The sequence below is a fragment of the Canis lupus genome, chromosome 30 (assembly GCF_011100685.1).
Source record: "Canis lupus familiaris isolate Mischka breed German Shepherd chromosome 30, alternate assembly UU_Cfam_GSD_1.0, whole genome shotgun sequence".
NCBI classification, from domain to species: domain Eukaryota; kingdom Metazoa; phylum Chordata; class Mammalia; order Carnivora; family Canidae; genus Canis; species Canis lupus.
Window position 1 is genome coordinate 35057883 of NC_049251.1, and position 19189 is coordinate 35077071.

Here is a 19189-nt window from a genome sequence, read left to right on the forward strand (position 1 = left end):
AAAATGGCATTTTGTCAGAGAGGATTGCTATGGCTGTGTGTGGTACAGCGTGTCTCTTGCCAGTTCTGAGCCAGAGTTTTCTCTGGGCTTATCACTAATAAGATCCTATCTGCTTTTCAGTTTCCTGAAATTCATCAAAAATGTAGATCTCTTAATGATGACTCTCTTGTTTTTAGCATTTCCATCAATTTGCTCATTTTGTGTGTTTTTATTGCTTCACCCATTGAATCTTGTAGGAGAGATGAAACAAATGTGTTACCTACTTCACTGTCTTATCAGAAAATTTCTCTGAAGTTTTTGGGGTGCCTAGGTGGCTTAGTTGGTTAGACGTCTGCCTTCAGCTCAGGTCATGATCCTGGGTCCGGTCCTGGGATTGCGCCCTACGTCAGGCTCCCTGGTCAGCCAGGAGCCTGCTTATCCCTCTCGCTCTGCCCCTTCCCCTTCTTTGCTCTCTCATTCTCTCTCTCTCTCAAATCAATAAATAAAATCTTATTAAAAAAATTCTCTGATGTTTTTGATGTAGAAAAGTTTGTGTTTGTTTATTGTAGTTTAAAGTCACTGATCTTTTTCTGGGAGATTTTATAAATTTCAGACCAAACATCTTTTTTGTTTATATGGTAGTCCCTTTTAAACAACTGTGAAACATTTCAGGCATTCTGAAAAGAATGGGAAATAATATTACTACACACATCTGTGTATCTACCAATCAACTTAATAAATAAAAACCCTTCAAATATAGTTAAGGCCTAATGTGTAACCCTCCCCCATCACATTTCCTCCCTCCTTTGCAGATGTAAGCACAAATCTGAGTATGGTGTTTATTCCCATGGCTGTCTGTTTCCTTTTCCATGTATGTATGTGTCCCTCCTTAAACAATATCAAGTAATTGTTTGGCATGCTTTTAAATGTTCTATGAATAGTATCATCATATACATATTTTCTGTAAGTTGCTTTTATTAGCATGCTTTGAGATTTATCTGTGTTGTTATCTGTAGCTCTGGTTCACTAATTTTCAGTGTTATATAGCATTCCATTGTATAATTGTAATTAACTATTCCTTCTACTTATGGACAATAGTATTGTTTCCAATTTTTTATTGTTGAGAAGTGTCACAAATAACATTTTTGTGCATGTCTTTTTGTAAATATGTATAACAGTTTCTCTAGGACAGTGGCTTTCAGACCATAATCTATGATAATAAATAAAATTTCCGTTAAAATCCAGTTCTTAAATACACAGTTATTAAATATTTATATGGGTACATTACAAATAATAGAAGGAAGGATTTCATGAAGCTATACCTACCCTTGCTCTTCTTGCTATACCTACCCTTGCTCTCCAAAACTTGGTAACAAACCTTTGGTACAACCGAATTACATTTCCATCAGGGTTACCTGGGAGTTCCTTTAACTTCACGTCTTTGTTAATACTTGATATTGTCAGACCTTTTATTTTTGCCCATCTTTTAACTATGAAATTATATTGCATTAAGATTTTAATTTGAATTTCCAGTGAGGTTGAATGCCTTTCATCTTATTCTTCTGTGATAATTGCAATTGCTTCTTCTGTGAATAGTTTTATCTTTTGCCCATTTTAATGACAGGATTTTTTTTTCTTTTTCCTTTTGATTAGTGGTATTTCTTTTGCTCTGCTGCATTTTGAGGAACAGAAGTAAAATAGCTTTCTTTATTGTTTCTGGAGTTTTTTGTTTGTTTGAAAAATCCTTAAAGGTTGAGGATATAAAGATATTTTTCTGTTTTGTCTAAAAAAAGTTTTGAAGTTGCTCTTCACAGGTTTTATCTATTTGGAATTGATTTTTGCTCGTGGTATAAAATTGAAATCCAGTTTTGTTTTCTTTTTTTCTCATATGGATTGCTAATTGTCCCAGCACCATATGTTGAAAAGTAGACTCTTTCTGTCCTTCCTTCTCCCCTTGGCATTATCTCCCTCTAGCAAATTAAATGTCCACATATGCATGGGTGCCTGGCCTCTCTGGTCTGTTCAATTGATCCCTATCTATGTTCCTATATAACACTATCTTAATAACTGTAACCTCTATTGTGAACTGGGAATTAATAGCATGAGGTCCCCAATCTTTCTTCTTCTTCCTTTTGCTTTCTATCCTAGCCTCCCATTCTTCCTTTAAAAAAAAAAAAAAACATGTTATCTTTTTTTCTTTTTCTATATATATTCTAGAAATAGCATGTCAAATTTCATGAATAACCCTACTGGTCTGTTTGATTGGAGTATCTTTGGATTTGAAGACAATTGACATTTTTTATACTGAACCTTTAATATCATGATATGAACATGGCATATTAGTATGAAGGCATAATATGAATATAGCATCTTTCAATTCATATGTCACATTTAATGATTTTTATTCTTTTCCATAGATAGCTTGTTTGTTTTTTGTTAGGTTTCTTCCCAGATATTTTATACTTTTTTTGCTATTGTATATTATTTTGATCAGAAATAGATTTCTTACTATTGTTACTAGTATATGGAACCACAGTTGATTTTGGTTCATTATTCTTATATTTAGCAACCATGCTCTGACACTTAATAATTCTTTTTTTTTTTAAATTTTTTTTTAAATTTTTATTTATTTATGATAGTCACAGAGAGAGAGAGAGAGGCGCAGAGACACAGGCAGAGGGAGAAGCAGGCTCCATGCACTGGGAGCCCGATGTGGGATTCGATCCCGGGTCTCCAGGATCGTGCCCTGGGCCAAAGGCAGGCGCCAAACCGCTGCGCCACCCAGGGATCCCTAATAATTCTAATTATATATCTGTAGGTTACCTTAGATTTTCTATTTAGATAGTTTTAATTTTTTTGTGAACAATCATAGTTTTTCCTTAATCATTATATGTTTTATTTCTTTTTGTTTGAGCTAGACTGAGCTTCCAATTTGACCATACCTCTAGTACAAAGTTGAATAAAGAAGCAAAAGTGAGCATCCTTGCCTTATTCTTGATTTTAAAGGAAATATATCATTAGCTATGTTTGCTAAATGCCATTTATCAGTCTGAAGAAATTATCTTTTATTTTTAGTTTGCTTAAGCTTATATTATGAATCATTGTTGCATTTTATTAGGTGATTCTTCTACAGCTCTTAGATTGGTCATATGGATTTTTTCTTCTTTAATCTATTGATTTTGGAAATTATAAGATTTTTATAATGATAAGTCATTCTAGCATTTTTGGTCATTATGTATTTTATGGGCTATATTTCATATACATTCCTGGATTTTGTTTATTAATATTCACAATATTTACATCTATGTTAATAAGTAAGTTTTGTTTATAATTTCTCTTTTTTGTTCTTTTCTGATATCAAGGTCATACTGGCCTCATAAAATGACTTGATGAATACTTCCTATTTTAATATTCTTTGATTCCCTATTCTGGTTTCCTATTTGGTATAAATCTCATTTTATATGAGATTAAAGATGATCTGCTCCTTGTATACTCGGAGGAACTTGTCCGTATAATAGTTTGGGTAGTTTTAAACTATTGGGTCAGTAATAATAGTGAGTATCAGTTTTGATATGTTATAGTTTCCTTTTGTCTAAATTCATTTTTTTTCTAAGCTGCTTTCTCTGTAGTCATGTCCCTGTTGTCTCTTTTTATAATGCTTATTTATACTTTCTTATTTCTTGATTAGTATTGCTGAGGTTTGTTTATTTTACTAGTAGTTTCAAAGAACTGGATTTTAGCTTTGTTTGAACTTCTCTTATAGCTTTTAAAAAATTGCATTATTGATTTTTGTTCCTAGCTCTCGTATTTTCTCTATTTGCTTTTTCTTTCTAAAGTTTTATGTTGGATATTTGATACATTAGTTTTCAGTCCTTTTTAGTTTCTAATATAAGCACTTAAGGCTGTAAATTTCCATCTAAGAACCACTTCAGCTTCTTCCCACAAGTTTTGAAACTTAGTATTTTTTTCTAAATATTTTCTAAGTTCCATTATGATTTCTTCTTTGGTCCATGTGCTATTTAGAAGTGTGTTGAAAATTTTTGATACGTATGAGTTAATTATTCTTTTTCTGGTCATTCTTTTCTAATTTAGTTGCTTTGTGGCCAGTAAGTGTGGATTATATGTAATCTGTTCTGTGAAGTTTGTTGAGGTTCACTGTATTGCCGATTATGCAGTCAACCTTTACAGTCAATACGCACTATTAGTATGTTTCCCTAGTATGTGGTCAGTGTTTGAAGCCGGTTCTAGGTGCCCATAAGCTTAAAATTGATGTATCTTCCTGGTAAATTGTTCCTTTTATCATTGTGTATTAACTGTCTTTATTACGGACTCCTTCGCTGAGTAAGTCTATTATGAGCATGGGCTATCTGCCAGGCACTGTTCTAACTATGTAGTATAGGTAAGGAAGTTAATCATACTTTTTTGTCTTAACACTTATTTAGTCTAACGTTAATACCAGCTTTCTTTTGGTTATTTTTTTCCTGGCAGATCTTTATTATTCCTTAACCTTTTTTTTTTCCGTAACCTTTTTTAAAATTTTGGCATAATTTCAGAAAAGGATGCAACAGTAGTATAAGGATTGCTTAAATCTTTGCTTTATCCTTTCTCTCTCTTTTTTTTTTTTTTTAAATAATTTATTTATCTGAGAGAGTGAGAGTGCACAGATGTGTGGGAGGGGCAGAGAGAGAAGCAGACTCCCTGCTGCAGGGGACTTGATCCCGGGATTCGGGGATCATTACCCAAGCTGAAGGCAGACGCTAAACTGACTGAGCCACCCAGGCACCCTGCTTTATGCTCTCTTTTGATTATTGTCTCTGTCCTTTCTTCTTATCTAAAAGTCTCTCTCTTTTTTTCTGAACCATTTAAGAGTAAGGTGCAGGCATGATGCCTCTTGATGTCCACATACTTTGGAGTGTATTTTCTGAAAACAAGAATCCTCTTATATAACCACATTACAATAATCAAAATCAGGAAATTAACAGTGATAGAATACTATCGTCTGATCTGTAGATCCCATTCACGTTTTCTTGTCACTAGCGTCCTTTATATATAGCAAAAGAAAATCCAAGATCTTGCATTGCATTCCATAGTTGTCTCCCTAGTCTCCTTTAATCTGCAAGAGTACTTGCATCATTCTTTCTATGTCATGACATTGACATTTTTGAAAAATAGTAGTTTATTATTTTGTAGAATTTCCCTCAGTTTAGGCTTGTCTAATGATGCATCCTCATGATTAGTTCAGATTACGTATGTTTGGCAGGAGTAGCAGCAGAAGTGATGCTAAGTTCTCAGTGAGTCATATTATGTATTCTTTTATTTTCAACCTTTTTCTTATAAAGAGTACACAACTTATTAAATTTGTGATATGAAAATCTTTCTTCTGAATCGAGCCTTTAGCTTATTATACTAATAGGCTAATTGTGATTACTGATAAATACACCACTTTGCTATTATTTCATGCTATTTGTCCTGCATTTCCCGGGCATGTGTGTGTATGTGTGCACATGTGCATGTGTACCTTATTGAGGGTTGATGGAGTTTTCTCTGTTCTTTCTTATTCACTTTGATGGTTACTCTTAACATTTTAAAATACACACTTGACTTAAATTATAGAGTTAATATGCGTCCCTACCCTCTTCTTAAATAAGGACCCCTAACTAGAATCATTTAATCCACTAACCCTATGCCATTTTATATGTTTTTGTTTCCTAGGCTTGTCTTTTTATCTTTTTACTCCCAAAACTAGGTATTTTAATTGTTGGTGTTTTTAGTCAGTGCTTATTTGGATTCACCCACATGCTTGTTTGGTTTACCACTCTTCCAAAAATATATAATTTAGAAAAATTTCCTTTAAAATGATTCTGGTGTTAGTAAATTCTCTCAGTTTATGTTTATAAATGTGTTTATATGTGTATAAATGCATATATATGGTAATAATGTGTTTATTTTGTCCTTATTCATGATGGTTGGTCTGACTTGATTGACAGTTATTTTTCTCCCAGGTATTTGAAACTCATAGTTTGTTGTCTTTGAACTCTATTATTTTCATTAAACTGTCTACTGTCTTTTTTGTACATGGTCTTCTTTTTCTTTCTCTGGTTGCTTTTAAGATTATAAGATTTCTTTTTGAAGTTCTTCAGACGCACTAAGATGTGTATGGATGTGGAACTACCATATTTTACCAATTTAGGATGCACATTTTTCCATATTTAACCAACTTTGAAATCTGGATGTGTCTTATAATGCATGGCCTTTTAAAAATCACTATTGGATAGGCTTAGCAATTTCATTGCTAGATCTATGTGAACTTGGTTATAACTGTTTATACTATGCTCATTTCAGTTGGTACTACATGTTTTGAGGTTAAGTACTGTTCAAAATGTATTTAAAAAGGTTAAACCAATGGAGTGCCTCCATGGCTTAGTTAGTTAAGCATCTGATTTTTCAGCTCAGGTCATGATCTCGGGGTCTTGAGCTCCATGCTCAGTAAGAGAGTCAGCTTCTTCCTTTCCTCTGCCGCCCCACCTGCTTGTGCTCTCTCTCTCTCTCAAATAAAATAAAAATATTTTTTAAAAAAGATTATACCAAGTTTAGCATGGAAATGAAACATTTCTGTATTCAGAAAGGTATAAACAGCAAATACATAAATTCAATATTAGTGAAACATACTTTTCACTGGAAGAATGACTGTAATTCTCATTTTCTTGCTAATTTATAATCAAATACTTTAAAAGGAATAAAACCATGTTTGGCAAAGCTGTGTTACATTTTGTTACTGAGATAGATTCATAGAGTTTGCTTATCACATGCCAAGCAATGCACCTGAAGGCAGGAGAAACTGAGCAAACTCCTTGGAATAGATGAAAGCATTTCGAAGCAACAAAAAGCTGTGGTATAATTCACACTGGTGTCTTAGAGCATTTGGGCTGCTAGCTATCACAAAATACCACAGACTGCATAGCTTATAAACAAGAGAAGCTTATTTCTACAGTTCTAGAGGCTGGGAAGTCCAAGATCAAGGTGCCAGCATGGTTGCATTCTGGTAAGAGCCTTCTTTCTGGTCTATGGCTGGTACTTTTTCACTGTATCCTCACATGGTGAAGGAGGCTAGGTCTCTTTTATATAGCACTGATCCATTCATAAGAAGTCACCCTCATGGCTTAAGCACCTCCCAAAGGCCCCACCTCCTAATACCATTATCTTTGGAGTCAGGATTTCAACTTAAGAATTTGGGGAAGAGATAAACATTCAGTACTGGTATTTCTTTACTCTAACAATATAAAAATACACAGAATGGGTGTCACTAGTTTGGAAGAAAATTCCGTAGAAAATAATAGAGCACACTTTTAGGATATCCAGCATTACCAATGTTCTTGATGGCACAGAAGACAATATCATGTGAAAAACATGGACATTATTAGTTGAATAGTGCTTCAGAAGATGGACTCTAGGGGTGCCTAGGTGGCTCAGTTGGTTAAGCATCTGGCTTCGGTTCAGGTCATGATATCAGGGTTCTGGGATGGAGCCCCATATCAGGCTCCCTACTCAGTGGGGAGTCTGCTTTTCCCTCTCTGTCTGCCCCTCCCCCTGCTCATGTGCACACATGTGTTCTCTCTGTCTCAAAAAAATAATAATAATAAATAAAAAAAATCTTAAAAAAGAATTTGGACTCTAAAATGTGAAGACTTTTTCTCCATACTTCATGAGGTGTAATTTGGATATAGTAAAATGCACAAATCTTAACTGTACAGTTCAATGATTTTTTTTATATAAATGTATTTTCATTTGACCACAACTCAGATCAAGATAGAAAACATTTATTTTTCTCCAGAAAGTCCCCTTGTGCCCCTTTCCAGTCAGTGTTTTCCCTGCCCTAGTTTTCTGACTTTTATCCTCATAGATTAATTTTGCTGGTTTTTGAACTTCTCATGAAGTATGTACATATAAAATATGTACTTTTTGTGTACTAAACTTGTTTTGAGATTCATCCATTTTGTGGTGTGTATCAGTAATTTTTTTAACTGAGTTGCATTCACTTTTTAATTATAATTTGTGTTTTCATTCTTCTGTTCATAGGCATCTTGGTTATTTCCAACTTTTGGCCCTTACAAATAAAGCTGCTATGACTATTCTTTTAGTCTTTTACTCATACATTTATTTTGGTGGACATGTACCTCATTTCTCTTAGGTAAATACATAGGAGTGTTATTACTGAGCCATAAGGTAGATGGATGTCTAAATTTATTAGAAACTGCCAAATAGTTTTACAAAGTGATTATACCATTTTACATTCCAACAGCAATAAATGGGAGTCCTTTTTTTTTTTTTTAAGATTTATTTATTTATTTATTTATTTATGATAGAGAGAGAGAGAGGCAGAGAGACAGGAGGAGGGAGAAGCAGGCTCCATGCTGGGAGCCCAACATGGGACTCGATCCCGGGTCTCCAGGATCACGCCCTGGGTCAAAGGCAGGCGCTAAACCGCTGAGCCACCCAGGGATCCCCATAAATGGGAATTCTAATTGCTCCACATCCTTGCCAACATTTGATATTGACAGTCTTTTTAATTTTAGTGATTCTGTGATTCTCATTGTGGTTTTAATTTGCAGTTCCTTCATGAATGACTAGTGATGTTGAGCATCTTCTCAAGGACTTTTAGGCCATACTAGCATGTTTTTTTTTTTTAATTAATTTAATTTATTCATGAAAGACACACAGAGGCAGAGACACAGGTAGGGGGAGAAGCGGCCTCCCCACAGGGAGCGCATTGTGCGGCTCAATCCCAGGAGCCCAGGCTCATGAACCAAGCCAAAGGCAGACGCTTAACCACTGAGCCACCCAGGCATCCCTAGCATTTTTTTTTTTTTTTTAATGAAGTATCAGTTCAAATTTTTTTGCCCATTTAGGAAAAGGTTAAGTTATTTATATTTTTATCATTGAGTTGTGGTAGATCTATAGACTATATTCTAGCTTCAGGTGCTTTGTTTGGTATATGTATTGGGTGTATTTTCTGCAAGGCTTGCTTTTTTGCTTTCTTAATAATGTTTTTGATATGTAGAAGCTTTATATTTTAGTGAAGTACTAATTTTCATTTATCATTAGTATCCTTTTTGCTCAGAACAAGAAGTCTTTGCCTATCGCAATAAGTATGTTCTCCTCTGTTTTCTTTCAAAAGGCTCATAGTTTTACCTTTCATTTAGGGTCTTTGATCCATCTTTTATTTATTTAGATTTTTATTTATTTATTTATTCATGGAGAGAGAGAGAGAGAGAGACAGAGAGACAGAGAAACAGGCAGAGAAAGAAGCAGGCTCCATGCAGGGAGCGCAATGTGGGACTCGATCCCAGGACTCCAGGATCAAGCCCTGAGCCGAAGGCAGATACTTAACCGCTGGGCCACCCAGGCATCCCTGATCCATCTTTTAATTAAATTTTGTGTATGATATGAGGTAGGGATCATGGTTAATTTTTTCCATTCAGGGAGATCTATTTGCTCCACACCTTTTTTTGAGAAGATCTCTCTTTACTCATTGAATTGTTATCTTTGTTGAAATTGAGTTATAATCAAATGAGTCTTTTCTGAGTTGTAATCAAATGAGTCTTTTTGTGGACCTACTCTTCTATTCTGTTTATTTGTATATACCATTATGCCAGAACTACATGGTCTAACTTTATGGTAAATGGAGGTATTTTGGAGTTCATTTATTTAATAACTTTATTTTGCATAATTTTTGTGTATGCATAAGAATGATGTTTGGTTAAAAATATGGTTAAATAAATCTAATAGAGCTCTTTGAGTAAGAATGAAATAAAAATTTTAAGTGATATTTTATTATTGGTTAATCATAAGTTTATTTCACCAGATGTTACATAGAATAATTATAAGATGGTACCTTAGATTTGATCAAACATGGTAATTTTACTAGCGTACCTAATATTTGCCTTTTCTGAATTGCAGATTCTTATCTTTTATTAGTTATGGGAACATACTGAATCTTTATATTTTCAAATATTGCCTCCTTCCATTTTCTCTCTACTTCTTAAATACTTACTATATATAGTATGGACCTCCTATCCTTTTGATTTTAAAATTTCTGTCATTCTTTTTTCTCTCTCCTACATCTCTGCATTCTTTATACTTCGTTAGTGCTATCTGCCAGTTAACTGTCTCCTCAGTTTTGTCTAGTCAGATTTTCAGTCCATCTACCAACTTTTAATAATGACCATAATTTTTTGTTTCTAGAAGTTTTGCATGATTTTTTTTCATAAATGCCCAGATCTCCTTATTAATAGTATCTTATATTTTTCATGTTTTGATTTCTTTTATTTCTCTAATAATTTTAAACATAGGTCTTCCATAGTCTTTATCTAGTTACTATATTTTCTTAATTTCTGAGCAAGTTGTATGTTTGTTGCCTGAACTTTCTGTAGACTCTTGCTCATACTTATTTTTCCCCAGAAGTTAGTAATTTGGGATAGTTAGAATACTGTAAACCCCAGGTTGAGTTTTGTGTCTTTCTAGAGAGTATTATACCAGGAGTGTTAGGAGCATGAACACGAGGGATCATTTTTTGTGAGGAGTCTTGTTAGATCACGAATATGATGGAAATTTAAACTACAAATTCAAGTGAGGAAAGGCTTATGATTATGCAATTGAGGCTTTTTCTCTTTTTCCTCATAACTGTTAAATCTAGCTCTCCTAGATTATAAAGACTGGAATCCATAGTTAGAGAGTATCAGTGTCTACTTATTAGTCTGGTCTTTAGTTTCCCCCCTTTTTTCCCCTATGGGGATTAAATCATGTGTTGAAAAAAATCAGACCGGAAGACTAGCTTGCAACTAGTTTTGAAAAAAAAAATTATATATATAAATTTATATGCCTTTGGTAACAGGGCCAGAGAAAAGACTTTTTTATTTTTTTTAAGATTGATTTATTTATTTGAGAGAGTGAATGAGCATGTGGGGGGAAAGGGCAGAGAGAAGAGAATCTCAAGCAGACTCCTTGCTGAGTACAGGGCTGGATCTCCTGACCCTGAGTCCATGGACCTGAGCTAAAGTCAAGAGTTGGATGCTTAACTGACTGGGCCAACCTGGTGTCCCAAAAATAGACTTTTTAAAATCAGCATCTTATTGTATGATTGGACTTGTTGATATGATGGCTTACATATGTAATTTCTCATATAATAGGTGTCTGTGTTAAAAGTGATGGCAGTAGCTAGTAATTTTGGAATTAATTTAATACTTCTTTTTATAAAAAAGTACTTTTTTGCTTTTTTTCAGACTTATTCAGGGCTTTGTTAATAAATCTCTTCTCAGTTCTCAAAATTAAAAGAATTACCCTATATATTTATGTACTTATTTTTATTTATGACAGAATAGGTAACAAAATGAGAATAGCTGTGATTTTTTTTTAAGTCCTGTTTATCCTACTTGATGGATGACAAAGCCTCCATCTATTCACCTTTCTTCCTTATTCCTCTGCAAGAAGCTACTCCAAAAATAACTTCAGTAATAGATGTTCTACACATGGCCAGGTTGCTGAATCATTTAGTTCTTTTGTGAAGTTTAAGAATATGGAAAACAGGGTCTGAGCAGAGTAGGACAAGCATGCTTCTCAAGTGGCAAGTCACTGTTCTTTTGGATAAAGAATTGTAATTCTCTGAATAATCTGCAGTAGTTTTATTTAAGTCTAATTTTAAATGATTATATTTTTAAAATAAAATCATTTTGAATCTTCAAAAATGTTTTGAATGTAATCTTAGAATTATGTTTTGTTGGGCAGCCCCGGTGGCTTAGCGGTTTAGCACTGCCTTCGGCCCAGGGCGTGATCCTCGAGACTCGGGATCGAGTCCCACATTGGGCTCCCTGTGTGGAGCCTGCTTTTCCCTCTCTCTGTCTCTCTGTGTCTCTCATGAATAAATAAATAAAATCTTTAAAAAAAGAAATATGCTTTGTTAAATATAATTTGAGACAATGAGCAGATTAATAACACACAAAGTGTAAATATTCCCTTATGTGTAAATATTTTGTCTTCTTTTTCTCGTCTTAGGTATGTTAACATTGTTGGTTTTTTTTTTTTTTTTTTTGCAGTAGTTTCTCTGCCTGTGAAATAGTTACCTCCAGAAAAGATTTGTTGGAAGGGTTTAACAATTGACAAATAAATGTGCTGCATTTCCTTCAAGTTTTGAGGATTTAGCTTTCTTACATTATCCTTAGCCCTCCATTTCTTCTTTCTCCATCATTCCAAAAATAATTATATCTTTTGGATAAGTAGATTGTCAAATGCTGGCTCCCCAAAATATCACTGGAATAACATGTTGATAAAGAAAAGCTGAGATTATTACTTATTGACAAGAAGAGCACGCTGCCTTTGACATAGTGATGTCTTCAAGGAGAAAGCCAGGATATTTATTTATTTATAGAGATTTCTTGTGGGTGTCTGGTTTAGGGTAGGTCTTTCAGTGAAGAGGCTTGATTCATATTGATGAATTTATGATATAGTAGATTAGGATTGTTTAGCACAGTAAGATGAGCTTTGCAAAGTTATTATTGGACCATGATACTAAGCCATGAGATGACATCCTTGTATTTCTCTTTGTCTCCCTCCAGTGGTGAATCCCCTTTGTTTATCTTAAGTATATCCATCTTTGGTTTCCTCTCTCATACTAGAGATCATCTTTCAAGGAGTCTTTTTTTCCCCTGTATATAACTCACAGATAATTGATGTGATAAATATGTTTTCTTTTTGCCTAATGTAATGCTAGAAATTCACTACAATGCATATCTTAGAATCACTAGCAAAATTAAAGTTGTAATTTTCTTACAGAAATGGAATTTGGAACAACAGAAATGATTGTGGGTAATTTGTTTTTTGAAGTTCTGGAAGAGCTATCTACTTAACTAGCTATAGGGATATATGTAAATTCTGAGCTTTAGTTTTTGAATTTGTTGTAAATATTTGATGTGGGGTTCTATCTCATGACCCTGAAATCATGACCGGAGCCAAAATCAAGAGTCAGACATTTAACTGACTGAGCCATCCAGGAACCCCTGTTGTAGATATTTTTTATAGCTCTATCAAGTAATTATTTTGAATATTTGATAAAGACTTTTGGTAAAATTTTATTTTATAAGTGAAGATAAATATAAAATGTTATCATTTAATCAAATAAACTTTTAAAAACCTTATCTCACAAATTTAACCTGATGTAATTTGAGTTTATATTTCAGTAGCAAAAACCTAGGCCTTGAAAGGTGTCTGTAGTCTCTGAAAATGGTAGACTGGAGCTCAAAGAAGCAAATTATTATTTTTTTTTAGATGCCTTAATTTAAAGGAGATCCTGACTACTACTACTTACCTTCTCCCAGTCAGATATCAACAAATATTGCTTGTGCCTGGAACTATTTCAAGTAGAGTTCAGGAAGAATTTGGGAGAAGAAAAACCCAGGAGTACAGAGAGGGCTTTCAGTTTGGCTATGATCCATACATTTAGAGACCAGATAGGAAGCAAGCCATCATTTCTTTGGAAAGTAGGGCCCTCGGGCAGCCCAGGTGGCTCAGTGGTTCAGTGCCGCCTTCGGTCCAGAGCATGGTCCTGGAGACCCGGGATCGAGTTCCACGTTGGGCTCCCTGCATGGAGCTTGCTTCTCCCTCTGCCTGTGTCTCTCATGAATAAATAAATAAAATCTTAATTAAAAAAAAAGGAAAGTAGGGCCCTGGAATAAAACAAGACCTACCCCTGGTCCATCACTCCTCCACCCCACTTCCCTGTCATTTCTGGCAATATCAGAGAGAGGAAGCTGGTAGAGATGATTCAAGAAGTTGGCCAACATATAGAGCTTATCACCCACTGTGGGGAATTTGGCTGCCTTCCTGTTTTCTGCAGACTTATTCCTTGGTTGTAGTTGAAACTCTAAAAACCACTTACTCACATCTATGGAACAGGCTTTTCAGGGGTGGGCCTGAGAATGGTAATGCCAAATGAATGGTACACATAGCCTATGTTCTGATCACTGACAGTCGTATTCGTTTTATACTGTTTAGGGTCAGCAGGTTTGAGAAAGTATTGGAGAATGGTGTACAGGGAAACTCCATGGAAGAATGTCTTAAGCCAGAATCATTTCTCCTTTGCCCTCTCAAAAACCAGTGAAATGTGACTATGCCAAAATTCCATCACTTTTATATTTTCTTTGTATAACAAGCTTTCAAAAACAAATAAGTGGGCCATTTTTTGAAAACTCATGGTTGGCTATAATTTTAATGTACTTGCCTTAATTCTTACTGGGATCTTAGAAATCATAGTTGTAAAAAGGAAGAAGGAAAGGAGGGTGGAAGAAAGCAAATGATTTATAGAAACAGTCAAACAAGTCTTGATTTGGGTTTAAGTACTAGGCACAATAATATGTAAAATGTATATGCTTATATTACCATTATTCCAACTCATGTAGCTAGGAATTACTGTAAGTAATATTGCCCTCAAAAATGAAAAACATTTATTGTACATCTGAAACTAATATAACACTGTATGTTAATTATCCTTCAAAAAAGAATCAGTGCTAGACAAAAAAAAAAAAAAAAAGAAAAGAAAAGAAAAGAAAAGAAAGAAAAAGAAATGTCTCCTGACTTTTCATAATCTATATTAACAGCAGATATTTTAGCTGGGTCATCATCCAGCAAATTAAAGTGAGTCTTTAAAAAAAAAATTTTTAATGAAAAAAAAGAGACAAACATTTTATATGAGAAGTGCCAGTGTGTAGAATTTTAACAGAAGTCAAGAAAACAAATCTTGTCCTGTCTCAGCCTCTAGGGCGGTGTGTAATCCCGGGTCATCTTTCCACCACCTCACTCCCACCCTGCCTTTGCAACAACCTCAGCTGTTCACTTTCTCTCATGTGCATAATGAGGTTGTAGATTAGGTAATCACTAAGCTTCTTAAGATTCTGTTATTCCAGTGTATGGCAGACTTTTCATTTAATGAAGTGAGATAGCTTTGTATTTATTTTGTGATTAAAAAAAAATCTGAGCCAAAAAATTTCAATATTTGCTAAGGATAAAACTACATTTAAACAGCTGTGGTTTGCTTTGGGATGCTGTACCTAAACAGAACAGGGTTGATTTCCAATTCTGAGAATGTCTGCTGTTTGCTTAGATTGGAAATTGCCCTTCAGTGACCCTCACTAAGATCTGCTTTTCGCGTTATAGGGGGATTGTCAGCATATTGGTTCATCTGTAACGGGGTGGTGTGTTTTCCCTGGTTTGAGAATAGTGAGGGATATTGCTTTGAAATTCTCAGCACTATTGTGAAAGCTAATTGCATAAATTTAAAATTTAAACCATTTGAACAGCTTCCCTTTAAAAGTGATTTTTAACAAATGTTGGATCATAGTCTATTTGTGCTACACTTGAAATGCTGAAGTAGCATTTTGGCTTCTTTCCCAAAAGCCTGCTTAAAGAGGCTAGCGGCAGCATCTCTCCTTGTTCTCCTCAGTGCTTTTTACCTTGTGAGCGGTGCAGCTCATTCTGCGGATATAGTGCCACCCTCCCATTCAGTCTGCAGTGGAGAAGAATGGAGCTCAGTGTCCGGTAGAAATCAGTGCTCTAGCAAGGTTGCGGGAGACAGAAGTGAATATGTATTTCAACAGCTGAGCAAGAAAATATTTATGATTTTTTTTTCTTTCAGCTGATAAATTTTTGCTTTCTGTTTCCTTCTAGAGAGATGTGGATAATTTGCCCTGCCTCCAACGTCTGTTTCTCAGCTTCAACAATATCTCTACGTAAGTGGAAACTCCCAATTTGTCACTTATTAATAACCTGACTGTGTGGGGTCTAGTGCTTTAAATGAGGATTATAAGCACCTTGGAAAGCCTTATTGTCATTAAGATTTTAAATTTGAAAACAATAGGGCCATATGACAAAGTTCTTCATGGAAAAACAAAGCTCTGGTGCGGGTGAGAGACTAATGCTAAATGATGAAATTAGTATAGCATGTTCTTTTTATTTAATTATATTTTAGGGTTGCTCTTCTGGAAAATGTGTATGTGGAAATTTCAACATATATTTTGCTGTCCTTTGTTTGACACTTACTGCACCAGTCAGTTGAATTAGAATTTCTTCCATAAATTATCATCTACAATCTGTATAGCTACTAAGCAATTTTGATATAGCAGGCTATATTTGTCACTGAGCCTCTTGCTAATTGGGCTGTAACTTCTAACTTGCTATCCCTACTTAGAACTAATGCTGCTAAGAGACTGTATACCAGAGTATATGCATACATTTTTGTCTTCCAAAGATTTAAAGCATATCATCCTTTACATTGTGATGCTGCCTCATTCAGTGTCAATGTGCAAGATTTCAGAAGTGGAGCTGAGACAGGCAGTCAGACTTTTCAAAGCAGAAGGACCTCTACTCCTTCCCTCAGTCTTTGCTACTCCTCTTTCCCCCAGCCACTCAGTTTGAACTGTGCTTTGTAACTACCCCTCTTTAGTTTAACCTCAAGGCTATTCTTTGAACCAGCTTTTATAGAAGTATAAAAGAGTTCAGAATCAGTCTCTTCCCCAGCTCAAGATCTATACTTCTGATTATTAAGAACCAGTTTAGGGGCATGTGGCTGGCTAGGTCAGTAGAGCATGTGACTGTCAATCTCAGGATCATGAATTCAGGTCCCAAGTTGGGCACAGAGCTTACTTAAAATAAGTAAATAAAACTTAAAAAAAAAAAAAGTTTAGTTTCTGTGCATTTTTTGGTTTGCATATTTTTTCTTCCCATCAGATCTAAGTGCTAACCCCATTTCTCTGTGCTGTATCTCTAAAAGTAAGAGATTAAATCCAGATAGTGCACTTTGCATATAGACATTATTTCAAAGAAAATACCCTTATTCTGTCTCTCTTCTTCTCTTCTGTGGAAAAAATATTGAAGTTTTCTGAAAGATTTTTCATATTCTTTTCAGCTTATGCTGAATACTGTTCCAGGGGTCTTTCCAGTTTGTTGGGGAGGAAGGATTTCTTTTCAATGACAGTGAAAGGGATACTTAATTTTCTTTAGGGAATTTCTTCCTGAAGACCATTAACAATTATTTTGAGAAGATAGTGTCTCATTGTCACAAAATTCCCTATTTAAGGTGCTGGAAACCCTTAGATTCCCTCAAATTATGGTGGAATGCATTACTTTTGCTTCTTACCTCAATTATGGGGAGTACTTAAAAGAGAGATACAAATTTAGGTGTACAGGAGCTATGATGTTCCCAGGTCCCCAGGATACTTGAACTTCTGAGCTCCTGGCTCTGTAGGGAGTTGGTTTGAATTGCTTATATTTAAGAAATGTTCTTCTCAACCTGGAAAGGAGTTTTACCCACCCAGCAAGACAAAGATATGATTAGTGGGATTAGTATTGATAACTTTCTTTAAAAAAAAAAACAAAAACATTTTTAGTTTTATTTTAGCCACGGTAGGTGTTCCATGAGCTGTGAAAAGCTATACTGCTTGATAATAAACGTATTGATTCTATATTCTACTTTGTAAGTCGGACCTCTAGTTTTCATATACCCCAAGTCAATTATCTTTTGTGCCTTAAGGAGAAAAATTAGCAGAGAAAAATTGTATCCATCATATATATGAGATATCCTTTGGCTATTGTCACATTGTCATTAAGGAATATTTGCTTTGTAGAGGTGATTAAAGGTAATCAATGCCATATGCTTCACAGTCCTCCTCCATCTTTTATAACTTTCTTTAAAAAGCATGATTTCCCAAGAAATTGAGCTAGTGGTGAGTCGACAATTTTAATGGTTTCATTTTCTTACTAATTATTTTCTCTGTGTTTCTACATAGGCTTAGCTCACCTTACTTTTGTACTTGCAGCTCATCTGCTTTTGAGGATCGGGACATTTTCTGTTCTGTTCCTGTTGACACATGTGGTCCAGGAGATGGCATATAGATTAGATTTGATCTGCTGGGAAAAAAAATCGGAGAGTGCAAGCCTTGAAAACATTTGTTAGCTTTACTCAGGACACAAATATCTCAGATAGCTGGGCATCAGATGATTTGTAGTGATAACTATATTATCTTCCAGGGCCCCAGTGTCCTGCTAACAGTCCTGGCATAATAGAGTTGCCTGGTTTTACAGTTCTGTGGTCCAGGAGTAACAGAGGTCAAGAAGAGTAGAAACAGCAGCATAAAGCTGAAAGTACCTTTAAGACTCCCTCTGGAAAACTCACAGATAATATTCAGCAAATGAAAACATCCAATTAATTGTATATCCATTTCAAGGAGACAATAATATACTGACAGTTATATAGTTGGGCTTCCTAATTTTTGACTCAATTGTTGGATTCTTAGAGGTCCATTTGCATGAACTATTAGGTACCTGGTGGAAATTCAGAAAGTTCCAAAATGTGATGGCACCTTATTGAATACAGACTTCCAAAATGGGGCAAATAGGTGCCTATATTTAATGTCGCGTGTACAGAACCCTTTTTGTATGTTTTCCTGCAGCTATTAGATCAGTGCATTTAGCACTACCAGTAGGCATGCAAGATGTATTTAGAGAATGAATGACATATATCCATATCTCTGTAGCTGAATAGAACCAGTGTTTCTGGTTAAAATATTCCTCAAAGCTGAGAAGGCAGAGACACAAATAGATAATTATTATTTAGTGAGTTAAACTTAGTGGTGGTGATCTATGGGGATATTAGAAAATGTAAATAAGCCTGGGGAAGGGAAGTAAAGGAAGCTTTCCCACAGGGAAATGGTACCTGGACTTAATGCTAAGAGAAGAGTAGGCCTTAGTGGGGTTAAAGGTACTTGGATATTCCAGGTGGAGGGCATAAGCTGGGCAGAGTTGATGCAGAAGGCTCATGGTGGACTCACCTTGTCTACCCTCTCTGAACCTGCAGTGAGGTCCTGTCTCTCCCTCTCTCCCTCCCCACCGGGCCCTCTTCTAGCCCACAGTACATTTTAGGATGATCACTGTGAGAGTAATATTCTGTGGTTAACCAAGGGGATCCGTTCTATCTAATTCACTCTTCAGACATGATCATTCCATTATTTACCTCTTCTTCTGAGGTGCTGTCTATTTTGTTTTTCTTAGCTTTCATGATCTCAATTTCTGAGTAGTCTGATTACATTTGTTTATAATGGCTTATGTTAGTTTATGGATGAGAGAAAGTTTTCTTTGATTTCTAGAATTTACTTTTTTCCCCTCAGAGTTA

The 19189-nt window shown here is 35.1% G+C and overlaps 1 protein-coding gene across 4 annotated transcripts in view; it reads left to right on the top strand.

Annotated features, from left to right (window-relative positions):
- Positions 1–19189, top strand: part of LRRC49 (leucine rich repeat containing 49) — a 158963-nt gene that overhangs the window by 39258 nt on the left and 100516 nt on the right. For 3 of the 4 annotated variants that reach the window (XM_038580856.1, XM_038580854.1, XM_038580855.1), the window contains one exon: positions 15691–15752. In XM_038580856.1, the coding sequence (XP_038436784.1) occupies positions 15691–15752 (62 nt within the window). Of the gene's footprint in view, positions 1–15526; positions 15601–15690; positions 15753–19189 lie in introns of those variants that run through there. The other variant, XM_038580858.1, reaches the window with a different exon arrangement.